Source organism: Nomia melanderi, chromosome 8, assembly GCF_051020985.1.
Source record: "Nomia melanderi isolate GNS246 chromosome 8, iyNomMela1, whole genome shotgun sequence".
Lineage (NCBI taxonomy): Eukaryota > Metazoa > Arthropoda > Insecta > Hymenoptera > Halictidae > Nomia > Nomia melanderi.
In genome coordinates, this window is record NC_135006.1 from 9,841,418 (window position 1) to 9,868,508 (window position 27,091).

At 31.3% G+C, this 27,091-nt stretch overlaps 1 protein-coding gene across 1 annotated transcript; it reads right to left on the reverse strand.

Moving 5' to 3' along the window:
- Positions 1–1,060: 1,060 nt before the first annotated feature.
- LOC116427577 (uncharacterized) lies at positions 1,061–26,688 on the reverse strand. Its single transcript, XM_031978089.2, has 4 exons — positions 26,158–26,688; positions 14,707–14,805; positions 4,641–4,805; positions 1,061–3,230 (listed from the first exon to the last, which is right to left on the reverse strand). Exons 1-4 carry the CDS (start codon positions 26,186–26,188, stop codon positions 3,169–3,171), a joined length of 357 nt encoding a protein of 118 aa, XP_031833949.1. The 5' UTR covers positions 26,189–26,688; the 3' UTR covers positions 1,061–3,168.
- Positions 26,689–27,091: the final 403 nt, after the last annotated feature.

A 27,091-nucleotide genomic window follows, 5' to 3' on the forward strand; every position in this document is an offset into this window, starting at 1 on the left:
AGTCTGCAAGACTACATCAAAAGACTCAAATTTTCGGAGGATCGTTTCATCTATCGATTTTGCTGATGAAGAAAATAAATGTCCCTTATTTTTTACCGTTCTACAAAGCCACAAAGTTTCATTAACATCTGACAGTTTGGATAACGTTACTTCTGAATAAAATGGAGAATCCTACGTATATACCAGCGTTGCCCAGTGATGGGATTCCTTACGCGTCTGCGTTTTCTTCTATCTGTTCTCCCCGCACACATTGCACTCATTTCCAGTTAATGAAGACTGCGAATCCTTATACAAACAATCACTTTTACAAATCATTCTTTAAAGTCAGAATAAGGAAAAAATGTATCTTACTAACTAAAGGATACCTTACGATGAAAGTAACGTAGCAAATTTCATTACTGTTTATTAATTTAAATGTCTCCTTGCAATTTATCAATTTCTAAATGCTACAAATCTATAGAGATCCACAACCTAGTTATGTGTAACGTGAAAACGAAATCCCTACCGCAATTTTGTCACTCTTACTTTGAAGGACACCCTGTACAAATTTATTTTATTGTGATATAAAACCTATGCATGTTCATGTATTATATTATATTATATTATGTATAACCTGAAAAATACACATGATTTTCGAACTGACTGTATCAGTTGTTACCTACCGGGTGTTTCAGATGAAATTTCCGAAAGTTTCTCGTTTATTTAACACATTCACAAGCGGCAAATTTTATGCTTTTCTAATACTCATGGTCGGTGAAAATGAAAAGTTTAAGCTAAAAATTAGAAGATTTGTTTTAAAATATTAGTCTTGAAATGATCTGTTGCTTGAAACGAACAACTTTCGTTTAAAGAAAAGTACTTGCAAAGATCTAAATTTACGGTAGCGACAACCAGAAATAGAATTTGAAAACACGTGAATTCACGTCAACAGTCACGAATGTATTAATTGCAAGAAAACTTCGATAATATGTTTATCTATCACTAAAGAAGACCCGAACCTCCCTATTTTTCACTACATCGTCTGTTTGGTGAGGTTCAGAATAGTAAAGAACAGTAAAAATGCGTTTAAACACGATCTCATTCGTATAATCTTTAATTTGGCCACAGAATAGTCTCATTCGTAAAATACAAAAATGGTTTCAGTTACACATGATCAATTTTTTTCTACACGAATTTTTACATTCCGAAAATTTCCTAATACTATCATGTCTTTCTACCTTGTTACCATACAGAGAATCGTGTTATCTCTTAGCAGACATATCGAAACTGAGAGCGAACAGAGTTCTACACGTACGAATCTGCTAACAGTTCTCCACGCAATAAACCGAATAATATCATGTTAATTCGCTAACTAAATCCAACGATCTTAATATACGAACTTCAAGCCCATAACCTGATAATATGCTAACAACAGGACGCTAATGTATGGTAATACAAATTTCTGTCGAGGGTTAAGAGCATGAAGACAATTTAGATTTCGCAATAAATTATGAGAAATAAATGTAGCAATACATATTCCAGGTTATCGCTTTCTTTCTTCAATGTACCTCAAAGATCATATTAATCTGCCTCAAAGTTTCGTAATTTCTGTATCAGCTACCTTCTGAAAAGTTAGTCTCGTAGAAATTTGTTTAACGAATTTGTGACGAACCATGATTGACCCACACACGTCCATTTTCTATTATCACATATGCGATGGTTTTGTTAATAATAATTGATATATTTAATCCTAATAATTTTTCCAAAAAAATATAAAGGGAAAATATAAGTTAAATAAAACTTAAAAACTTGTAGATCACTTTGATTACTATAATTCGAACCATGAATGATTTTTCTTCAAATTCTTCTTGAGTTGGGAGTTAATTAGTTAATTAGGGATAATAGCAAGAAGCAGTCAGCAAACTTAAATTACCCTTCACGGTAGGCAGCTACCTAAACGCAACAAATTTACATAATAAAATGTATTTTAAATGTTTGTGATTATTTCTTTGTACTTCTCTCCACTTCGCCACAAAGTTTGGCATTCATGAGAACCTTTGCAACGCAAAACCATCCCAATCATACGTAGCTGTTACGTCTCGTTGATCCTCTATATAAACTTTCTCTCCTGCGTAGTTAAAAAGATTTCTAATTTTAGACCTCAGAATGGGCTACCGCTGCGGTAGTTTTATCGGTTCCACAGTTATGAACTTGAAGTCAATTTTTATATGTAGATTATTCCATTTGATGATCGTATTAAAAATTATACCATTCGATTCGTCATAACGTGAGTTTTTCTTAAATGCATAGAAATCGTTGCATCCTATTAGCCCCAATATATTCTTTCAAAGTTGACCTTTTTCCTAAAATTATCATTTGCTCTCAGCATTGAGATATAAAACTTATTTGCACACCTGCCTTCAATATTTCAAATTAAATTGATACTTGACAGAAAAGCGTGATAAAAAATAGAATGCTTCTAAGGAATGCCAAGTCTAGGAACTTTGCATGAAAGAATACAAAATTTGGTTAAAATCACGGAAAAAGTAAATCAATTAAGATGTGGTAGCAGTAATTTATATTTTGCTGTTACTATTATCATTTACTTCGAATTCATCAATCATAAAACCTTATTGTAAATCAAAAATTCGTACACTTCATGATTACCCGAATCTCCTTCATACAATCGGACTCATCGGTTCAATGCTAAAAATTTAATACATCTCGTATCAAGATTGTTTTTTCACTGTGTAGTCTATTAAAATAGAAATTATAAACGTTAGGCAACATATTTACAACAAACAGCTACCAATAAAATCGGCGTCTAGAAACCTCTATCAACTAGGCTCCGTATACTATTCGTAGTGCTCTAATGCATCTTATTCATTGCTGGTATTACTGAGCCTCGTCAGTAACTACCAACCTCTCATTCCAATTTACAATTCTGTACCTTACACAAAAATGCGTTCAAACAACGCATTACGTGCCTACGCATCGAAATTTAGGATTCATCGCACTGCGGACCCATAATCATGCGCAAAAGTTTCATACCGAGCGATAGAGCGTCGGTACTTTCAACAACTACCTCCGTAGTATATTCATAAATACGTTTTACGGTATTGTTTATACCGACGGTGTATGTCGTCGATGTAGAGATTGAGAAAATCACGGAGAAAATATAGATTCTCTTCAACCTTGTTGTTTCGATGTACTCGGTGCGTTTGGATCTTGAACGCCCGCGTTTGACTGATCTGTAATCAACCGTGTGAATATTTTACTGTATAACATTTTTTTAATAAGGAATTGTACAACCATTTTGCTTTATATGATTGATTAATTAATTAATTAATTAAGATACAAAATCAAAGATTGATACGAATTCATGCTCAAACTAGATCCTACAAATTACATGTATCTATAATATATAATATTATATATCGTATTATAATTTACATATTTATATTAAAATTATGACCAGTTTTTCATGTGCTATTATCGTCTTGTAGTCAGAAATTTGTAATTGAAATTTATTATAATTTAAAACCGAAATTGAGACACTGGTTTCATCACTTTTGATTTTCATTTTATGGCATTTTTCTTAAATTTACCTCTTAAAATATCTAGATATAGTATATAGAATAGAACATTTCACAGAACTGAAAAGTGAAACCACTTATATAAAAATATAGAATGTACCCTTGTAATCATGGTGGTAGTTAGCACATACCTGGTAATTGCAGGTAACTTTTTAGTGACATGCAAAAATGAGGTATTAGTTTTAATACGTATAAAGCATCAATTATTAAATTGAATAATATTGAAGAAAACTTAATTTGACATATCGTAATTAAAATTACAATATATAAAACATTAAAATTATTAAACGAATAAAGATAAAATAATAACATTACTACGAATAAAAAATACACGTATTATATATTCTTTACACATTTGGTATATACTGGGTAAGCCAAATAGAGTATGTACTTATAGACTGTTTAATTCAAACCCACAACAAATAGAAACTTAATTTTTTTTAATTAAATAACAATTCTATAACAATCAATTACACGTTTGACAAAAAATTTAGATATTTTACAAATTAATCGCTGTTTTAAAGGGCTCAATCACTCTTATTACCTGAAAATCTGTAATACTTAAAAATTGGATTAAGATGTCAAAGCGCTTAAACTGCTCCGATTTTGATGAGTTTCAAATATGTTGTTAAGGACATGATTTTGAACAACTTTTTCCTTTATATGTTGTCATCGGAAGGCTTTGGTGTTTGCGATAATTGTGAAAATTTTTTGCCATAAAATCGATAAACCTTATGATTAAAAATTAAAAAACTTTTAAAGAACTTTTACTCCAGTATTCAATGAATGAAATAGAAATACAATTTTGTACAGTAACAAATTTTTAAACGAAATAACAGGAGTTCAATAGTATGCTTTATAATTTTATTAGATTATTATTAACACATAAATGATAAGTTAATTATTAATATATAAATGATGTTGAATTTAAAAAGGCAGATGACATTAAATAAATAAATGATACTGATACGTTTTATATGTTAATTGCAAACTGTTACTTACCTGAGCTGTAAGTATTTATCATTTATATAAGGTCTCGGAGAATTTAATGTTTATTTGATTTACCTATGTTCACAGAGAGATCCTCGAAACGGTCTGGCAAATCTACTAATCCAGGTTCAGCATGACAAGCCAACATGTCGGTTATTGCATTTCTCCTACCGGACCTTCCGGTTGAAAGAAATTTACATAATTGGCCATCGCATGAGTTCGGTGTCACCGATCCATTTCCTAAGATAAAAACGTAATATAAAATATAATAAATGTATTTCTGTCTTACAAACATTAATAATTTGATAAATATAATTAAATAAAATATACAAATTTATATTATTTAAACCGAGGAAACAATATCTTACTGTCATTTGACAGCGATATAAAGGTAATGATACACTTAAAACTATCAACAATGAGAATAAGACATGATCAATTTTTTAAAATAATTTAATATGTTTACAATAAACTGAGAAACAGTTCAAATGATGTTTCAGAATATTTCAGGTTTAGAGGAATTTTGTAAACAACAGTAGGTAATAAGAACAATTGTAATATGCGTACCATGTATTGTAAGAATACAAATATCGATCCTTATCAAAGTAATGGAAGCGCTAATATGTTACGAGAGGTGAACTTTAATAAATGTAAATGGTATGTAAATGAAAAGACAACGAAAATGGAAAAATACGAAGACATAGTCCACTTGCGCCATTATATCTGCATAAAGGTTACACTGATGTTTCGTAAACTCCACAAAAACAACACAAATATACTTGGGAATGTCTGAAGATAAGTGCATACAATTTTTAGTATGAAAACAAAAATTGCAGAAATGTAAATGTTCCGTACGACATTCAATCGTGCCGCCTGTATTTATTTGTAAACCATTTATATCATATCAAACAAATGTTCCACATGTAAGTTATTCAGTATCAATCAAACCAACCGAATTTTTTTCAATCATAATTTCAACTCTTGATGGCAACCAACTTCTGCCTCGAACATTTTTTTTACCAAAAAGGTACATTTCGGTGGTACGATTAAACGACTCATCCCGCTATCAATAAAATGACGTTACGAAAAGGGAAACTTTTATCTTATCTATTTAACCCTTTCCTTCCTGGTGGCTTTGAAACCACATCGAATTTCAATATCAGTAAAATGCGAATCCTATTTTTTGACAGTTAGAATAGTATTTTTTATAAGAATATTTATTTTCATTAAAAATGATAAGTTAGTTAACGTACATTGTGAAAACAAATGTATTTTTCCCAAAAGTTTTTATTTAGAATCTAAAGAATTAAGTTCTATTTAAGTCTTAAGATTAAGAATTTAAGACTTAAATGGATAAATTAATAACAAGAACTTAGCTGTGACACTAGATTCTAATTAACCCTTTTCACTCGGAAGTTTTTCACTAGAAATACTTTAACATTTTCTGATGAGATACAGACGATATTTAGTGGAACTAACTCGTAGAGAAATCATACGTATATTGAGGAACAAAGCTATTTTATTTCAATATCTTTCAAATTTATGCGTTACAGAAAGTATAATATTAAATATCAAATTTTATAGTTTTACAGTGTGAAATCAGGTGGTCAGTGAGAGTCACCTCTCGAGTGCAAAGGGTTAAAATATAGTTGAAAGTAATAGAGGCTACAGTACTAAACTGAATTAACTCTGTTGAAAAATACTTTGAACAGTATACAAAAAATTCTGTTTTTACTTATGTGATTTCTAAATAAATCTAAGGCTTAACAAATCAAAATTCAAGACATATAAAGTTGCATTTCATTCAACTGCTAATAACAATTGGTAATATGATTTAGCGATTGCGTGTCGATCTACTCTTTGATTTGACAGAGTTCGTTCGTGTAACTGCTGTGTCGTGTAACTGCGGAATATCTGATTAGTGGTGCGATCAACCCATGTAATTATGTAAGCTATGGTTAGGCTACGATCTACCTATAAATAATATAATGTTAATGCACGCAACAATGATAGCAGAGGTTAGTTATTATGAAAAATGCAAATGGTCATTTCAGATTCCGGAAGTACGTGGCATTCATCATAAAACGCCTTGATGACTCTAAAAACAGTTCATAATGATAGTCACTACACTGTGGAACTTTATGCAAATTCAAATTTTTAAGGAAATATTAGAAAAATAGAATTATGATAGAAAAAAGTTTTTCCTAATAGATATTATAAAAAGCACTACACACTTTGAATATTTTATATATTTTTTTGTATCGTGTGCATTTTGTGCAACTCAACGCTCTTAAATTTCCCATAAATAAATAAAAATCTACACCGTGACAATAATGTTCAACACTTAAAATCGTTAGTAAAATTTAAATATAAATTACTAGAAATATAATCGACACAGAGGGAAGATTGATTTCGCCTGCGAGATACTAATAATTCTGTTAGGTGGGTCGACTGGAAACCAATGAACGTCTGTATCTCGACAATGAAGTAAGATATGTATGTACCTACCAATCTGCCTAAAGAGTCAGTTCGTAGCTACATTCCCTTTCTATATATCTGCTAAGTCTCGATAAGTTTGCTTGGCCCATTTGCTTAAACCCTTATAACATCAGAAATACTTGAATTGATGTGAAACCTTCAAGAATCAGGGACTATGACCTTCTTGTATTGTATTATGGATTTCTTCAATGCAACTCAGAACTTTTTGGCCAGTCGAATCCATTGCGTGGGGTGTCTTGAAACTACTGCTTGCAACTGCTGGTCCTGAGACTAGAAACTAACTGATCGTCCACAGGGAAGATGCAGTAAGGGTAGGTTCGAGGCGACTTTCAGAACTGAGTGGGGTGTTGAAACAATGTCATTGGCTGACGACACTGAGAAATGAGATATGGTGGGGGTGAGTACGTCATCGACTCCATGTCGAGCAGGTCCCCAGGTAGGGGAGTGGGCCTGCTTGACCGTGGGGGAGCGGGCCCGCATGCAAGGGATGGTGCTCGAGCGACGCTCGACTACCTGGGTTGAGGATAATCCTCCCTTAACTGAAAATAATTGTTGTAGCCAGGAGACACAACCTCTCCATCTGGAAATCCTGTGCTAAGATTGGCATGTTGTTTGAGTAAGAAGATCCCTCATGGCTCAGGAACGGTTTGAGACGCAGAAAAATTCCAGTACAGATTGTGCTCTGTCGCATTGAAAAATTGGAAATCTCAATGATCCCTTCATCTCAATGAGTTACGAAGCATTGAGAGCATTGAGACGTATTTCTGGAAGTCGCTCGGCAAAACAGAGACTTATCGTTCAAGAACAGTAAATACATGTCTCATAAAATTGGATCTGTCGCTGCTTGCGTACATACAATCAATTCTTGTCAATCGTTTCGCCACCGTTTTCATTTTACACGGGGATACAAAGTCAACGTCGACAGATTCAGTCATCCATTAGACAAAAATAGCTATGAAACACAATAGAGAAGAAGACAAATTATAGCCTAGAACGCAATCGAATGTGAAACATTTATAACCCTTGGATTTGTGATATTTGATGTACATAATTGTCTGATATCTTTAAAGACTTCAGTAATTTAGTTTATGGTAATACATTTACTTAAAAAGTTGAATATTAATAAAGGAACAATAGTATTTCATTTATATATAAGAACAGTGAATACTATTTGTTATCGTTAACTGCAGATCTTCGAAAAAAATGTAATTGCAATGGTTTTTACAATCGCATAAAAGTTCATTTATGTGATAAAACTTGAATTAATATTGTAGGGATAGAAATGCGATGCGACACAGACAACGACCACCCGCAATTAGAAGGGTCCGTCGGTCGGTGGTGACGCAATACCCACATACATTGTAGTGCTTAGTTCTTAAAGTATGAATGGACGACTACTTGGGCGTGTGGCTGGTATCACGTTGTAATGGTATGGCGCTGGTATGTTTGGGGCAAGCATGACTAAAGACAAGGTGATCTTGAGTGGATGAAAATGTGCAAGGAAAGAATGTTTAAAATCGAGCGACTTGCAGTCAGGTGGGAATGACGTGATTGGGAAAGTGTATACGTGATCGAGTGAATACTAGTTATGGATGCAAAGGACAGGGTGCAAGTGAGACGCAATGCATGTGAAAGAAAGAATGAATAAGGGAGGGTGAATTTTAACACTAATCGTATCAGGAACCGGTCAAATAACCGGATTTAAAATTCTACGTTTTCTTTTGTTCATTTACATAATTTTATATTAATTCCTATACTGTCCGATTAACTGGTTTTCCAATTTTCATCCTTCCTTTTATTTCTGTTTCCACTAAGAAAAATGTATCATCTAATTTGTTTATCTCTATTTTGTAGCCAGTTATTTAACCAGTTAGGGTAAGAAAAATGCCGGTATGGTTAGTGTTAAAAATGCATGGAAATTGAGCGGCAGAGCAGTATAATTAGTATAAAAGAGAATAGTATAACATAGTTTAAGGGAGTTTGCGGCGAACATACAGTAGATGCACACTTGTTTCATTCGTTGAGTTCAATAAACCTTTGTTAATATTACAGCCTGCTACGGTGTCCTAATCCTACAATAAGTCTGAGACATCCTATGAGATGTTACAGCACAACACAAAGTGTTAATGAATTTATAGAAGCAATTTTGAAAATATCACAGCAATTATTATAATAATAATTAAATAATAAAGGTAAACCATGTTCTGAATTTCATATACGGTGGGGTGAAACTTTTTATTTTGTCGATACCGTTGTGAATCCTGATATGTATCTCCTAGACCTTTCCGATTCGTTAGAACCTGTCATCTCACCCTCACAATTTCATTCGGAAAATAGACGTTCCAGTGACATTGATACACGACCTTTGTAAAGAATTAGGCTAGGGTATAGTACCTCTTAGTACAAATATCATGTGACAAAAATGAAATAAGTAAAAGAAATGTATCTATAATTAATTTACTAATGTAAAGAATAATAAAAATAATAAGAATGATATAATAAATCTATTTATATGGGAAATAACAGTTAATTTTCATAACTCAAGAAATTGAACTTTTCAAGAAAATAGTTTGTTTTAATATTACTTCCTGACAATTTAATGACAAATAAATTTGTATTTTATCTATTTCGGCTTAAAATAATAACTTTAAAATTCGGAGAAAAGTATAATTAGTTTCATTAAAGTTCTACTTAGAAGAAGGAAATTTAAAAATGTTCATAGTGACATTAATGCGAAAATACTTCTTTATAAAGTAACACTGGGATGCGACATTCCGCGCGTAAAAGAATCGTACGTTCGATTACTGCCATTAGCAGAATGTAAAAGTATTCATGGTCTTCTATGTAGTAAGAACGTAACATAGGTCGCACTCCAGATTTAAATAATAAATATACACTAGTATGAAAAATGAAGAGATCACATTTCCTGTGGAAACTGTCGATATTCAGACTGTTGTAACTTTCTGAAAAGAAACTGTAGCTCATTTTAAGACATGAAGTTTCTACTTTTGCAATGAGTTGAGTTTTAATGTAAAATGTTTGTATACATTGTACAACCAATGGTAAAGTGAACATACTTTTGCGTTATAAAAATTTTCTACATCGAACATCTCTGCAAATATTGAAAAAATTTGTTTCGCGAGTATCTCTACCATATATTGGAAGATTGGAATTACCTCTTTACAATAATTCCTTGAAACTTGAAATACGATTTGTATTACCATTTTATTGAACTATGAATGAATAGTATGCTGTTGACATTAAAATATCCCAAGAAAACACGACACCCCCACATTGCTCTTTTTTAATCAGAGACTTATCTGCGTTTTCTCATTGTCGAATCAAGGACTTTCTTGATTCGCTGCCTTTGCTTCTTGGCCCGATAATTGCTCGACATACTGTGGTCCGTGTATAGTTTTATGAAGCTAAACTAAGTTAGAATTAACCTTGTATCCCTTCGTTTTACTTTTGTTGAGACTTCTCTGTATCGTCTCATGCTCGAATCATGGATTTCTTCCTTGATTCACACCCTTTACTGCGATGACGGTGTAATTTAGATTATCCTTTAAGGTTAAACTAAGTTAAAATTAAGTCTTCGAAAGGAGACGTAGATCATCCGCCGTGGGATACTACCTTTCAGACTCAAGAAAAAACAGCGGTCGTGGAATGAGAAAGTATAATAATAATAAATGCGATAACAATAAGTGCGTTAAAAATAAGATTTGGAATTAGGAAGGGAAGTCGATGGAATTCAATTTCCTTCCACCCCCCCCGGTTCTCCACCCGCAGCAACCTTCTCATGATGAAACCTGGCCAACTATATACTATTATCCTCATTACAATATATTATGCAAAAGGATCATGGTAGGCTAATTTTAGCTGCGATAATTTTGTAATTTCAATGCGGAATATGTAATTATCGACAGGTAAGTACTTAGACAGTATTTATGTTCTTCGGGGATTATGGAGAGAGTTGTTATACTTTTTTATTTTTTAGTATGTTCGCTACTCCGGTGCATAATTAAAATAACCGGAAAAATGGCAACTTTCCGAGCTCGAAGGCAAGGAAAATTGTTTTATGGTATTTATTCACGTTACAAGATATGCACTTTACAGATTAGTGATTACAAATGTCATGAAAAATGATTTTCAAAATATCTATGGGACAACAGCTTTGGTTTTTCAAGATATAAAAATTAATTGTTCGTAAAACGATGATTTGTGAACAAAAACAGAGTAAACGAATTTCGCCGATCATATTATGCAAGTAAATTGTGTGCATCTTTAATATTCACATTGTATTGTACTTTAAAATTACAAATTCTGTTTAATATTCTGACAAAAATCTATAAGAAATTACAAGTACATACAATAATGTAATATTGAGACAAAAAAAGAAAAAAGAATACGTTTTTTATTTATTTATTCGTATTTATTTGCACAGACTTGAGCAAAGTCATTATATCCAAGTTCAAAATAATACTAAAAAGTATACTATAGATTTTAATCCTGAATGCTTAACAATTTTGTTAGAAATCTTATAGTTTAAATAAAAATGTATATCGAACTCCAATTTTATTTGTCAAAATTTCGATTACTAAAATAAAAACTATTGCTATATATAATACATCGGAGAATTTTCTACAACTGTATAATTAATCAAACTAATTTCTTATATAAATTTTATAGATGTACTTTATACAGTAAATGTACTTATAAAAATATTTACGTTCGTGAATCAATGAAAGTTGCATTTTTATGAAGTTCTATGGAATAAATGAGTAAGTTTCCTTTCACTTTTAGCGCGAAAGAGCCCGAATTCGTCAACGACCGCCATCCGCAATACATTAAGTGAAACGCGAGCCTTCCGCGTTCCTCTAATAAAATATCACTTTCAACTTCAGCAATTTTTCAACAGAAATATTGTGATTTGTCAATTTTACTCACTAGTATAGAAAATATTCAGAAAATTGATAAATTAAAAAAGCCATATAAATGCATATTATTGTATATTATTATATTACATTCTCATATTTTCTTGTAAAAATTTAATATAAACCTGTATTTAATTGTGGCTGCTCAAATCGGACAAAGACCCCCCACTGTGCGTCGGGTCTACATCCAAAGGCCCTTCTTTCATACATCAAAATAGAATTCATTATGAATCCTAGTAATAAAGTATGATGAGTTAATCCTTTACATTATTCTTCACTCATTCATATATATAAAATATTGTTAAATGTAAATCTCGAAATTGAGCTGTTATTAAATTGTAAGCACTTTCTCTACAGCCTGCATGAAAAATAATGTTCACGTCGTAACTTCAAGTTTGATTTCATATGCATATGTATGTATGGAGAGTACTGTCGGCTTTATAATTTATAAATATAAATTTAATCTTCATAACATCATAATCATAATGTAAAATTATAATGATTCACAGATTGATCCTGTGATCAATTGTTTCTAGTTATATTAAAGGACAATTTTAATTTTATATTTACGTTATAAATATAAATATTAACATAAATATATTACATTTGGAACAACTAAACACGACTATCATCGTAACAATTCACAAATGCAGAACATAAGGTATGAACATGAATTACTGTAAATATTGAGAGAAGGTTTTCAGATAAGAATACAGAGTATATATTACGAATATACCGATACAGAATTTATTAACAGTGTTCTTTGTGGAGTATTTATTTAGCTCAAACCAATAACTGAGAAAGATAACCTGCTCCCTTTAATCAAAAGGTATTGGTATTGGTTTGGGTTAAATAAATATCCATGAAATTTGAAGTAATACTGTCACTACTTTGAACAAGAATCATATCCCTTACAAAACATATCATTATGTAATAATATATTTCTATTAACTCTTTGCTGTCGAGAGACAACTCACAGTCGCTACTTAATTTGATATAACAAAATTATAAAATTCAATATTCAACGTCAATCGTTATCCAGCCCAATTAAACATAAAATACTGAAATAAAATAGCTGTACCTCTTCATTCGTGTATTATTTCTATTTAATACAATCAATACTTCCATCAGTATTAAAGAGTGATGGACGTATGTAGCGATAAACATTCCTGTGCAAAGAGTTAATCATTTTTTACCGAACACTGACGATTAAGATCTCTTAGCGCTCAAGGTCAATGTCAGTGGAGCTGGATTTTCATTTGTCAATGTTTACCTAAGCTATCTCTTAAAGTATGGATTATTTGAGAAAATATGTCAAATAAAATTTCTTTTATTTCAAACAGAGAATCTTATAATGAACACCGAATTTGTCCAGTTTCTTCAGAATTTTTTCTATGGGACTTTATCGAGAAGGACCATCCATTCTTGGCAATATGAAGAATCGCATGCGGGATGCTTTCCAACAAATAAGAGGTGAACTTTTACAAGAAGGTTGGAATTGTCGTTCGGGGACAGAAATCAGTGCATTCATGTTCAAGGTCGACCATTTGAATATAAGAAGTAATGAGCAATTTTTATGCATTTATAAATGCAAAGTTGTAAACTGCAACAAATCACCTTGAAAAACTAACACATCAAGACTTATCAAAACCATCTGAAACGAAACTATAACTACAACATTTCTCATTAACTTTAATTGGACTCATTCGACAGATTTCATTAAGAATTGTATTGCATAAAAGTAAGAAAGGTACCTAATAAATTGCAAATATCACCAGTTCAAAGTTTACTAAATAACAAAAAGAAACAAAATAAACGGTAATGCGTTGTTAAAGGAAAAGTGTGAGATCTCCAAATTGGCTAAGTGACAAAGTCAACGAATTTGTTTCGAAATGGATTACAAACTTAGACGACGACAGGTAATTTTATTTAAAAAAAAAACATACGAATATCATTTTCAGATCTCATGAACACCTCTACTTACACAAATCTGGTTATAACTATAATTATTACCGGCCTCTATTAAAACAGAGCAAGTTTTATAGGGAATATTTTTTTGCATAGTCAATAGTTTAGGAGATAATTTCCTAGACGGATTAAAATGAGACACCCTTATAGAGGATGTCCTATTTTAACCTATAAATGCAATGATTTCCGAAACTATTTGTTATTTAAAAAATACCTCAAATACAACTTTTTTCTCTTTCGATGAGACAATAATTTGGTACACTTATCAGTTTATCTGTAACAATAAATGAACGTTTGTAGAATGTCATTACGATTTCTTCTAGCATAACCATGTAATTTTTTTCGCAGCAAACGATACAACAGATAATTTTCTACTATTTACATCGAAAATCCATCAAAATAGAAAAAATTCCACTTGTGACATGTTTTAAGTAATGAATAGTGCCGAAGATAATTGCATTTATAGATTAAAATGGGACACCGTGTATGCGTTCGTTTTATTGTCAACGTTTTACTAAAATTTCTGAAATATAGAATAACAGGTGTTCGAGTGAATTGATTCCAAACTATTAAGTATCTTACACAACATTTACTCTGCGTGTAAGAGATAGACAGACCGCTTTGTAATATTCAGAACACTGTTTCCGGAGACAGTGTGCCCTCAAACTGGTCGGGCAAATTTAATAATCAGGCTATCGCAGGGTGTCCCAAAATGTCCATCGTGTCTGGAATCAACGAACCGTCACTTGTAGCGTTAGGATCCTTTTTCTGGGATCCGCTATCGATCTCCTCGGGCGTGTTAGGTCCCGATCGTTTCGGCGTTTGCATCAGTTTCGCCACTGCAAACAGAATAAACGCCCTTTAACCCCTAGTATCGTGGCTTTTGTTATCGCGCCTACGAAAGTTCCTATTGTTGTAATTTCGCCGCCCACGTGTTATCGTGAAAATAAAACATTTACTAAAAACAATCCCCAGCGTAACGATTTTTCATTTAAATGGTAAAACTTGAATGTAACATCCGTGTTGCACTATGCAGAAAGTGTGTTAGAATGTTAAAGCGTTACAGATTTTTATACAATTTTACTATGTTGTTGATAATACTTGTGTCAGGTGGAGAGTATGTTATATTTATAATAGTAGAAAATGATGTGATGGAGGTAAATATTACATATAAATGTTTCAAATAAAGCTTTCAGAAATTTCAAATATTTACTCACCCATTGTATTCTGGCGATTGAATAATACTCTATTGCATAATGTGACATGAGCATGAGATCTATCGAGCATTTAATACAAGTAATATGTAATCCCTATAAAAATTGTAACAGTAGATTATTTCCAGGTTTTTTCAGACATTCATTGCATATTCAAGATAAATTATTTATTTTCAAGATCATTTCGAATGTTCAATGCTTTTAATATATTAATAATTGGGAAACAAAAAAATCGAAACCAATCATTTTCACTGGTACAGTAGTTCTAGTGTTAATAAGAAAACACTTCGATTGAATGAAACTGTAAAGTTTTTTATTTTCACGTGTACTGTATCATGTAATGTAGTCGTCACAAATTTGTCGAAAAGTTAAAGCAGGATAACAAAGAAAATGGAACATTTTCATATCTGTTACTTTTAATAGTTTTAATGGAACTATGTATTGCATTTAGAAATGCAACAGATTAGACTAGAATGAGTTTTATATTTACACATTTTCACTAGAGAACAATTTGTATAATATTATGGAAACGATGTAATTACTTATATTTTATATAAAAATCAATCGATGACGTTACTGACCCTTTCTCTTTACTTTACATAGATGTTGCGCGATGGTATATAGTAAAAGTTCATTTCTCCACTGTTCTATTAGTTTCTGAATGTTTCGTTGAGATATATTTTGTAATGTTGCATGTAGCGTTCAAAATTATCTCGTGTTAATTCGAGATTGTGTAGGCCGTATACATTTCAAAGTGGCACTCGTCCATTTTCAACGAAAAAGAGATTTCTGTTCCACTAATGTTCTGTAGTTTTAGCGAGAGTTAAACGCATTCTACACCTTGTCATATGTATTGATCGGGTAAATTAAATGAAGAATTTAATATAACGATGATAATAAACATTATTCAACGAACAGTTGTAAAGTAATAGATGGTAGATGGTTTGATTATATATATTTTTAAGTATGTACACTGTATTCTACATTTTCAACTGATTTGAACTAATTAGTTTACTATACGTTGTCTTAAAGTGTTATACAAAAATATTAATATAAGTAAATACTTTGATACGATTGAATATTAAATGTTTTTCTTTGCTACTATCTAGTTATTTATAGTAAGAAAATCGAGAGCGACTTTATTGTGCACAAATGCCTAATAAAATGCAACACATCAAATAAATGGAAAATTCTAAATGCTTATAGGAGAAAGATCAATAAAATGAAATAAAACATGATATAATTATAAACTAGGAAAAAAATATAATAATATAATTGTATGTTACAGAAGAATATAAAATATTTTTTAAATAATTTTCTTTTATTTGATAACCTCCAATCAAATTTAATAAGTTACTATATACATATTATTTAATTCATACAAGTTAAAAAAGAAGTTCTGTTTTCTAATTATGAATCTTTAATCATTTCTACAATGAATATATAATTTCTTACTAACAATTAAAATTATTAACAATAAAGTAACTTTTCTAAGTTTAATCTATAGAAAAATCACAAGACAAGCGGTGAAATAAAGAGCCAACAGATTTTTAATTAATTAATTCAATTTAAATTAATTCTGATCAGTATTAATATTGATAGCTAAGAAATATTGCTCGTTTGTAAAATTTCGAAAATAACAGCTTCAGTTATCTCTATTATAAAACTTGAGTCTTAAAAGTTTCAGGAAATGCATTTCTCCGACGTAAGAAAGCAAATGTCGGCACACGATGACACGCAGAAGTGCAAGAGCCACGTAAGCGGGAAATATAAGAAATTAGAATGTGAATGAGGACGTTAATTCGTATTCTCATTCACTTGTATAACTGATTGTAACTTGATTACTGACCTCGTTTTTTGCTAAATGAAACAGCAAGTTGAACGTTTCTGATACAGACCGATCATGTAACACAATGTATAGTCGAACCTTGATATCTCGAATTTCAAGGAAAGAGAAGAAATCTTCTAGATATGGAGATTTTATCGAGTTTTCAAATAAAAGAAATTTAACCAACAACCATTCGAGTCTTAGTGTCTTGTTTGTACTTAAATTATTCTTTCAATCTTTCGCTGAACATTACTCTTGTGGTTCAGATACATGTGTTTTGATTAGAATTAAGAAACTAATGATTGCTGAGCTTATCGAGTAAATTTACTTGCAACTTCTTTTGTATTCGAATTGTAGAGATAAAATACGTAATAAATGTATTATAGATAATCCAAGATAACGAAAGTTTATACTTCCAGTTGTGAAAGATTTTATGAGAAAATTAGAGAGAATGAAGAAAATTGTTGTTGTATAGCAACCTTTAGATTGCAAAGTATTAACTTTTTAATCGAGTATTATTTCGATTATAAATTTCACGAAGACGTAACTTGAGATGAATAAAATTAATACGATTAACATTTTGTAGTGATGAACATCGATATTGCATAGTTTTTATTATGCAATATATAAACTATATTATGATTCAACGAAATGCAAGAATTGTTGGTTGAAGAAGTAAAATAAACAGAGAAGTAGGATACAAGTGATAAGTTGTTAAATTAATTAACTGAAGTAATTAAGGTTTTCGTGTCACTGTAATTCCTACCTGCCAACCTTTGAACTATATTTCGCTTGCGCAAGAAAACCAGCATGTGGAAGCATTCTTTGCATTTTCCATTCATTGCATCCAGAGTTGAGCAAAACATAATTTGATAATTATAATGTAATAATTCTGTCAATTCTAAATTACTTTTGTAATAGTGAATTGTTGCTAATCTATCGTTGAAATTGACGTAATTATCGCGATTAACAATTGTAGGAAGGAAACTGAGTTAATAATTACATTTTAATCGTCAATCGTAATATGCACTCAGATCACGTTTTGCTCAACTCTGGTTGCAGTTTATGATGGAATTCGCGAGAAAGTAAAGTAAGTTTAGTGTTCAAGCCATTCGAACATCCTTGCACTTTGCAAAGTCTTTTGAGACTTTCAGTATTTCAAATACAAGATGCACAATGCATTAATGAAACTTCGTAACTGGATCATTAAGATTCATCTGATGAGGACAAACGCAAACATATTTGCATTCAGAGTATTACAATAATTGCTTCGAACGAATTATTTGCTACATATTATTAAAAGTTGCACGACTATGTTTGTTTATGAACTCATTATTATGCGGGACATTACGTGACATGGTAAAACCGTTGTGAATAAATAATTGGCAGATCACGAATCTTTCTGCAAATTTCCATTTCAATAGATCATTTTATTAAAAATGAAATAAGGGAAGGTTTATTTCACTGAGTAAATAGTAATGGTGAATAAATAACGATCAATTTAATAAGGCAACGAACTCTATTGATTTTAGTCCTTTCTCATCTGAAAATGAGAAAATTATTGATTTTGAAGGAAAGCGGTTAGAAATAATACCTGATTTGTAACCTACATATATAAGAAAGCTATACTATTTCTAATATTTTGTTGTTCACTATTGTAGGGATGGAAAATGCGATACAACGCCAGCAATGACCGTTATTGCCTGATGACGTTGAAAAGTGAGATATGGTGAGGGTGCCTGCGTCACCGACTCCGTGACGAACAGGTCCCGTTAAACCGTAAAGGAGTGGGCCTGCTTGTACCGTGGTGGACTGGGGCCGCATGCAAGGGATGGGGCTCGAGCGACGATCGACTACCTGGATTGAGAATAATCCTCCCTTAACTGAAAATAATTGTTGTAGCCAGGGGCCACAAGCTCTCAATCTGGAAATCCTGTGCTAACATTAGCATGCTGTTTGAATGAGAAGATTCCTTATGGCTCAGGGACGAATCTCTCGATGCTTGCCTACATAAAATCAATTCGTGTCAATCGTTTCGCCACCGTTTTCATTTTACACACGGATACAAAGCCAACATCGACAAATTCAGCCATCTATTAGACAAAAATAGCAATGAAATACAATAGAGAAGAAGACAAAGTATAACCTAGAGCGCAAATAAATATGGAACATTTATAAGCCTTGGATTTATGATATTCGATGTAGATAATTGTCTAATATCTTTAGAAACTTTAACAATTTCATTTATGGTAATATATTTACTCAAAAACTTAAATACTAATAAAAGAATAATAGTATTTCGTTTGTATATAAGAACAGTGAAGAATATTTGTCATCATTAAATCCAGAGCTTCAACAAAGTGCAGTTGCAATGGTTTTAACAACTACAATAAAAGTTAATTCATGTGATAAAACTTGAATTAATATTGTAGGGACCGTCTGTCGGTCGGTGGTGACGCAATACCCACATACATTGTAGTACTTAGTTGTAAAGTATGAATGGACGACTACTTGGGCGTGTGGCTGGTATCACGTTGCAATGGTATGGCGCTGGTATATTTGGGACAAGCATGACTGAAGACAAGGTGATCTTGAGTGGATGAAAATGCGCAAGGAAAGAATGTTTAAAACCGAGTGACTTGGAATCACGTGGGAATGGCGTGATTGGGTATGTGTATACGTGATCGAGTGAATGCTAAGTAAAGATACAAGAGACAGGGTGCAGGTAAGAAGGGATGCATATGGAAGAAAGAAAAAGTGATGGGGGTGAATTTTAAAAGTGCATGGAAGTTGAGTGGCAGGGCAGTATGACAGGATAAACGAGAACTGAGTAGACGCGAGAATAGTATAACGTAGTTTAACCCTTTGCCGTATGATTAATTCCTCAACTACGATGGATACAATTACTTTGTTATTAATAATTTACTAAAAAAGAGAGAAAATGTATAGGTATATTCTATCCTTACAGTTGGTCTGTAATATAATAATTGATTACAGAAGAATAATATTTAATTTGAATTCAAAAGAATTGAGTAACGTTTATGTTTGCTAATTATTTTAATATTTTATTATTTAGTTAAATAAACTCTTATTAATATTAAATCCTACCCCGGTATCCAATCCTACACTATTGTATGTACATATGTATTAGGTTGGTGCGTATGAAATGTCGGATGTTCTTTACATGGGAACGTTTGTTTCCCTGTTTGTGTTATGCTTTTGTTTTTAGCATAACCTCGTTTATAGTCGTACTGTCCATTTCCAGAGTCACATTTCAACAGAGAAAATTTTCTCAAAAGTGTTCCCTTTTGTTATTTGTTTTGAATTTTATACCGATATGAATTCAACCGATATTCGTGTAACTTTTTTATATGAGTATAAACATGGTAATAATGTTGCAAAAGCTGCACGCAATATAAACCAGGCGTTTGGGGGGAATACTGTTAACGATCAAAAAGTGCAGCGTTGGTTTGAAAATTTTCGGTCTGGTGATTTTTCCCTTCAAAATGAACCGCGTGGAAGAGCCAAAACGTCTGTGAAAAATGATGCTCTGAAATAATTGGTGGAAACGAATCCAACTGTACTACAAGGGAATCTGCTACCAGAATGAAAGTTGACCATACAACAATATGGCGAAACCTTTCTGAAATTGGCAATGTGAAAAAAATATAAGATTTCAACAAGAGAATTGATTGAATTGATATATGACCATATAGATATTCCGAGCAACCCTAGGAAAGCAAATACTTGGAAAGCAAATAAGTCGTAAGGGAAAAATCAAATTTTTTAATTCGTAAAAATATATTCTATGAATATATATCCTTCAAAATAATTTTATATAAATAAGGTAAATGTTTAAGTTATTAGGTTCATGCTTTGAAAATAGAATTTTACTTTTATAGTTTTTTGTAATATGCCTGATAAAAGGAATATTTTAATGTAATATTTTATGTAAGTTATTTTATTAATAATGAAATATAAATAGTTAAAAAATGTTGCGTTAAAATAATCCTCATTTCAATAGCATTCCAGAAACAATACGTGAATTCAACAATAAAATTCGAATATTTTTAACCATGCATCGAGTAATTGGATTTGTTAAGCAGGAATTCCCGGATGCGAACAAAGCAGCATTCAGGGTAGAAATTTTAGTACTAGAACGTTGGATGCAGCCTCCATTCAATAGCAATCAACTTTTGGTTGTCCTAGAGATTGAAAGCAACGATGAAAAATCAACTTTTTTCATTGGATATTGGAATGGAAAATACGCTGTGCGAAGTCAGAACAATAATGGTGATTTTGAAAAAAATTAATTCATTTCAGTTTGATATCAGTTCGATTATTTTATCTTGTTTTAATTCGGGCTGAACAGATTAATTATCGATATCGATTTTATAATTACATTAATTATTGAGTTAATACAATTATGTAACAGGAATTTTAATTGAAAACAAATAACTAACTTTGCTTTTTAATGGAGTATTTTATGCAGTCATAAACATTTGTGCATCGACAATGTGAATGAAGGAAATGATAAATTAAATTATCAATTAAAACTGCATCGTACGTATTACATCCGAAAGTATTAATATTGGAGAAGGCGTAATTTCAGGTAATGTTTTATTCATCGAATTTTCACTATTTATCGACTACAGTTAATATCGTTTAAGGATTAATTTTTAATTTATTTTTCAAACAATTTTCATCTTTTTATTTTTTTATATATTATTTATTTGTTTGAAAGTCTTTTAGGGAAAGATTCATGATAGTTACTTGATTTCCCTGAGAATTATAGTATTTTAAACGCGTAGAAAATAGCTGATCCTTCCGGTATATGATACTTCTTTTTTAATCAAAAGTAAAACAGCAAATGAGATTACGTGATATTTAAGATAAAAACATTTTGCTAAAATGAATTATATAAAAATAGTTTGCTAAATTTAGAAATGGAAATTACAAGCTTGTAGGTCAAGACCACTCTCCATCAGTAATGATGAAAGCAGGACTTAAATAGAAAATTAAACAGTATACACATATTGCAGGAGTTTAAAAAATATATTAAAAATATTAAAAGCTTCTGCTACAAATAATAGTAATAAAACTTACTCGAAAATGAGTACAAAAGTTTTACATAATTCAGTACTTTAAGATGCATTCGTAAAATGCTTACTCTGACAAAATAGAAGAAAAATAAAAATAATGAAAATAATGAAAATGTTGAAAATAAAACTAATGTTTGTATTTACCTGTACCCAGTATTATGTACCATTTCTTGTTTATCTGAAAACTCGCATTAAAGTATGAAAGAAATTTAGAATAATCTTCCTTTCAGTAATATCACCTATTGAACATACCTATTTACTTTGCATGTAATCATATTGTTTGACTGACAATAATCAATATTTTATGGATAATTTTACTATATCCAGTGACAATTTAATTCGTTTATAAATTTTGTTACAAATGCATGATTAACTAACGTAAATGTGTGTTTTTATATAATGATAAAAACGAAATGTGTCTTTTTAAAATCCATATTTTTTCATGTTTCAATAAAATGTTTAGTTCACTTGTTTATAATAATTATCTTAAACAATAAAAACAAAAATCTTTCTTTAATGACAGAATATGTTTTATGGAAAATATTTCTTGTCGGAATTAAGTAGTAAGAATTTCGTTAATAGAACGAGACTTTTAAAAATAGATTCTCCTTCCTCAAAAGAAACTGCTATTACAAAAAATGATTTTTTATTTAATCTGAGGTACTCTATAATTCTACAAGATTTTGTTAAAATACGAATTTTTTAGTTGGAATAATCTCTCCCATAAATGCTACCTGTAGATGGCTAAATGTAATAAAATTATTTAGTTCATGAATTTTTATCTTTTTTTCTATTTTAATGCACATATTAAGAAATCTTAAAAGGAATAAATTATAAACATACATTAAATAATCATAGAATAAAGAAATTAATTGATATTACTTCTTTATGAATTAATTAACTTTTACAAATTACGAATGTACTACATAAAATTATTCACGGTATTTCACCAAGCTAATTCCAACATCAGCTGTAGCACGATCACTGATTTTCTTACCGTCAAGAATAATTACTCGGAACGCGTTGGTAAAATTACCAATTTACGTAAGTCATTTATGTCTTCTGTCTGACGCAGACACAGCACAGTAATGATTATACAACTCAACAAATATACACGTTACTATGTAGAGAATGCAATAAATACATGCCATAAATCCATGATAATCGAAAAATTCAAATGTAAAACATGCTAAATCGTCTTTTTTAATACGCGTATTTAAGTATCCTTAAAGTGTGTATTTACAAATTTTTAAATACAGCTAAGCACTGTGTATATGAATATCCTAATATAGAATGATATTAATAAATCATAATATTCGAAGATTTATAATTCGGATGATCTGTTATCCAAACAGAGTGTCTACCAGCGAATACAGACAAGTAACGAGGAAACAAAATTTCTTAAAACATATGTAGAAATATTTAAGAGCACAAAGTGTAACATCTCAAAATCAGGAATGCATGGTTTAATTAAGTCTTGTCACTATAGATTTATCATTGCGAAACATTATGTAGCTTCACAGTACTATCGACACTCCCTAAAACAATCTTCGCGACTAAGACAGTAATCGATTTTCTCGAATGTTTCTCGTATATATAATTACAAGAAAGAAAAAAATCGATTCACGGTGACTTTTTAATATTAGATAGCTACAACTATGTTTAAAACAGGTATAATAACTTAAATTTAATTAAATACGAACTCCAAAATAAATTGCGGTAACAAATTATACCAAATTTGATTTGTTGAATATTATAATTGTTAATGTTCGAAAAGTTTATTAATAAATTCTTGATTGTGAACCATTTATTCCTAAAAGGCTATTTCATCTACATAATCTTAAGAGAGTAAAAATAAAATGTGTGTACGATATAGAATACTGAAATATATAGTTTTAAGCCACAGAAAATTGATCATTGCTCTATATTTAGTGAAAGGATACAGAGAGATAAGGGGGTCAAAAGTGCCCTTAAATGAAACTGGACTGTCGGTGGACCATTCGATAGTTTATCAAGAAAAAACATATTGTATCAGGATTGGAACATAGTACACATATATCTTGATGAAGAAGATAATAAAAGGGATAATTGGATTATCTGATTTTATTCTATTTTCTTTAACCCATCATACGTGAAAATGAGAAGGATGTTATACATTATGATATGTTTGGTATGTTTTAAGATACATTTTCTTTTTGTAACTGCAGAAAGTTAAAAATGTTAAAAATCACGAAATTGTTATTTGTTTTAAAGAGCATTAAATACATGTTTTTAAAATAACTAAATCTTGAAAAAACAAACGTCTTGAAAAACAAAACGAATTTTTATCGATGATTTTTCAACGAAAATACAATTAATACTTTCAATATTTACCTTCTTCTTGTAAATACATTTACGCGATTTTCAGCATTTATAGGTTCAAAACGGTACAGATTTTTGACTGGAGATTACTCAGTCAGAGTAACTTGTACAATTAAAACCGGAATCTTTGAAAATCTCTATATTCATGATAATGTAAAAATTTCTAGAAGTAAAATTTTTCAATTTGATTTGATTTGCGAAAATGATTAAATCTACAAAATAAAAATGATAAAAATCTGATAATTTTACATATAATATTTTTTTACATGTCTGATGAAATATTCAAACATACACTGTAGTGCGCACTACTGCGAAATCTGGTTTTCCTATTACAACACAAATTTTATAAAAATATAATTTGTTTAGAATAATCTTTAGTATAACGTTCGCAAAACTAAGGAACTTCATTAACTTGGCAAGTGAAAGTGTAAAAATAAAAGGAAAACAATAACATGCAATTCAATCATCAAAAATCTTTTTATTGTAAAAAAAAATGATTATCATACATTGTGGGTAAAAGGATTTTATAAAAAAAACAATGAAAATTGTTCTATTACTATTACTATTATTGTTATTAAATGGATATATTTCATGTTAATTATTATTATTATTGTCGTTATTTTCGACAATAAATAATGACTTCCGTATTAAATGTTTTAAATGTACCATCCATCCGATTTGTTCTCAAGTTTTTACAGTAACTATGATTTACGGTCTAATAACGAATAGTTTTGACCTATAACAGGAATTTCAATGCACGATCTAATTTCAAAATGAAATTAGACATTCATTTTTATGTATAATTTTAACTAGATATATTACAAGTATATCACATAAATAAATTAATGAATAAAAAAATATACAGAAGCGGCTACACTTAGATAAAAATGACCCTGCATTCACGATAAGAAAGTTAATAGAAAGAATACGTTTTAACCACCTTGAATAACACATAATAAATTTCAGCAACGACGGTGTAAATAAGAAACCCGCATTTTTTAGCATTCAACATTTTTTATAACTACAATTTTCAAATAAATTTTTTCAAAAGTCGGGAGAATAATGACATCCATTAGTATAAATTTGTATTGCAAAGCTACTGACACATGAACAGGTTAGATTGATATAAAGGGCAAATGTTGAACCTCTTATACAACTTACTCCAATTCGAAACAATAAAGCCCGGGCTCATTGTTCACGCATGCTGTCACGTAAACAAAACCAAAGCCGAGACCAGCTAAAAATAAATTAAAAAAATCTAATCGATTGAATCTCCTATGAATTATGATCGGCCGTTGTAACCTGTAATCCGAAGCTTACAAAATGACACGTTATTAACAACATGGAAATGAGATTGCACTTTATTGCAGTTTCCACTACCGGCTTATCGCCGAGACAAGATCGGATCAGTATTTTATAATAGAAAAATGAAAGAAACTAACGACACTGAAATAACCGGAAAAATTAAACCGTCAATCATAGAACACGTCGAACGACAGGACAGTTTCTATGAAATGTATATTTTAAAACATTCTTCCTGTTCGTTTGAGTATCAGATCAACGTATTCCAGGAATGTGAATCACTGACAGGTGTACAGTCAAAGGAAACATAACAGTGACGTAGAAATTCGGGTGGAAGTGGCGGTACGCGAGAGCGGCAACGGATTATACGAATTCTAAACTCACCATTAGGATATTCATTGCGTTTGCATTCCATGTACGCGGCGCGATATTGTCGGGCACTAGTCTAGCAGTACACGTATCTGGCAATCACAGGCCTACTATCTGTTTAGTCACGACACACCGAGCACGCCGGTTGTAAACTTGCCACCCGCGAATCGATACTGTGCGAATGAAAGGCTGCACGGCCGTGTTCGCGAGAAAAATATATGTAACACGGACGATGCACGAGCCGCCGAAATCGTTACGGATAACAATGCGATGGCCGAAACGTCGTGTCAAGCAGCGGACGAAATGTTTCTTTCGGCCGGTACACAAAACTTTACACACCGTACGTGCGCATCGCGAGAGGAAATCGCGCGACGACCGCTTATACAATGCTCGCCGCGGACCAATCGCGATAGCTGCCGAGCTTTACTAAGAAATAAGCGACAACTGCGACAAGGACGACGGCATAACTCCACAACAGTTTGTATCTCATTTCAGTCCGTCGATAGGACAGGTCGTAACGTTTGCTGCGTCGATTTTCTTCACACACTGTGCTCGTCTTCGATGCCACGAAATCCACCGAACTTTGTCGACGGCGCACGAACGTCCGATGAATTTTTGAATCTATGGTCTCGTGCTCTGCTAAAGTGTGTTCGTGTTAATATTAGAATTGAAACGAGTGAATATGATTTTAATGCTGCTACGTGAAATTTTTATTTTATTCCCGAGCAACTAAAAGAAATCTGGCAGATTAAATTTTTAACGCGTTGCCTCTAGGACATTGTGACTGACTTGTGGTGATGGTTTTAAACTGAATTTGAGAAATGTAAATATTGTTTACTTTTTTTTTAATATAGATTAAATATTACTTTTCTGTTACCAATTGTTAACTTTTGGAGTAAACGTGATATGAATTACTATCAAATTCTTTTCTATTTCTGATAAAGTATTA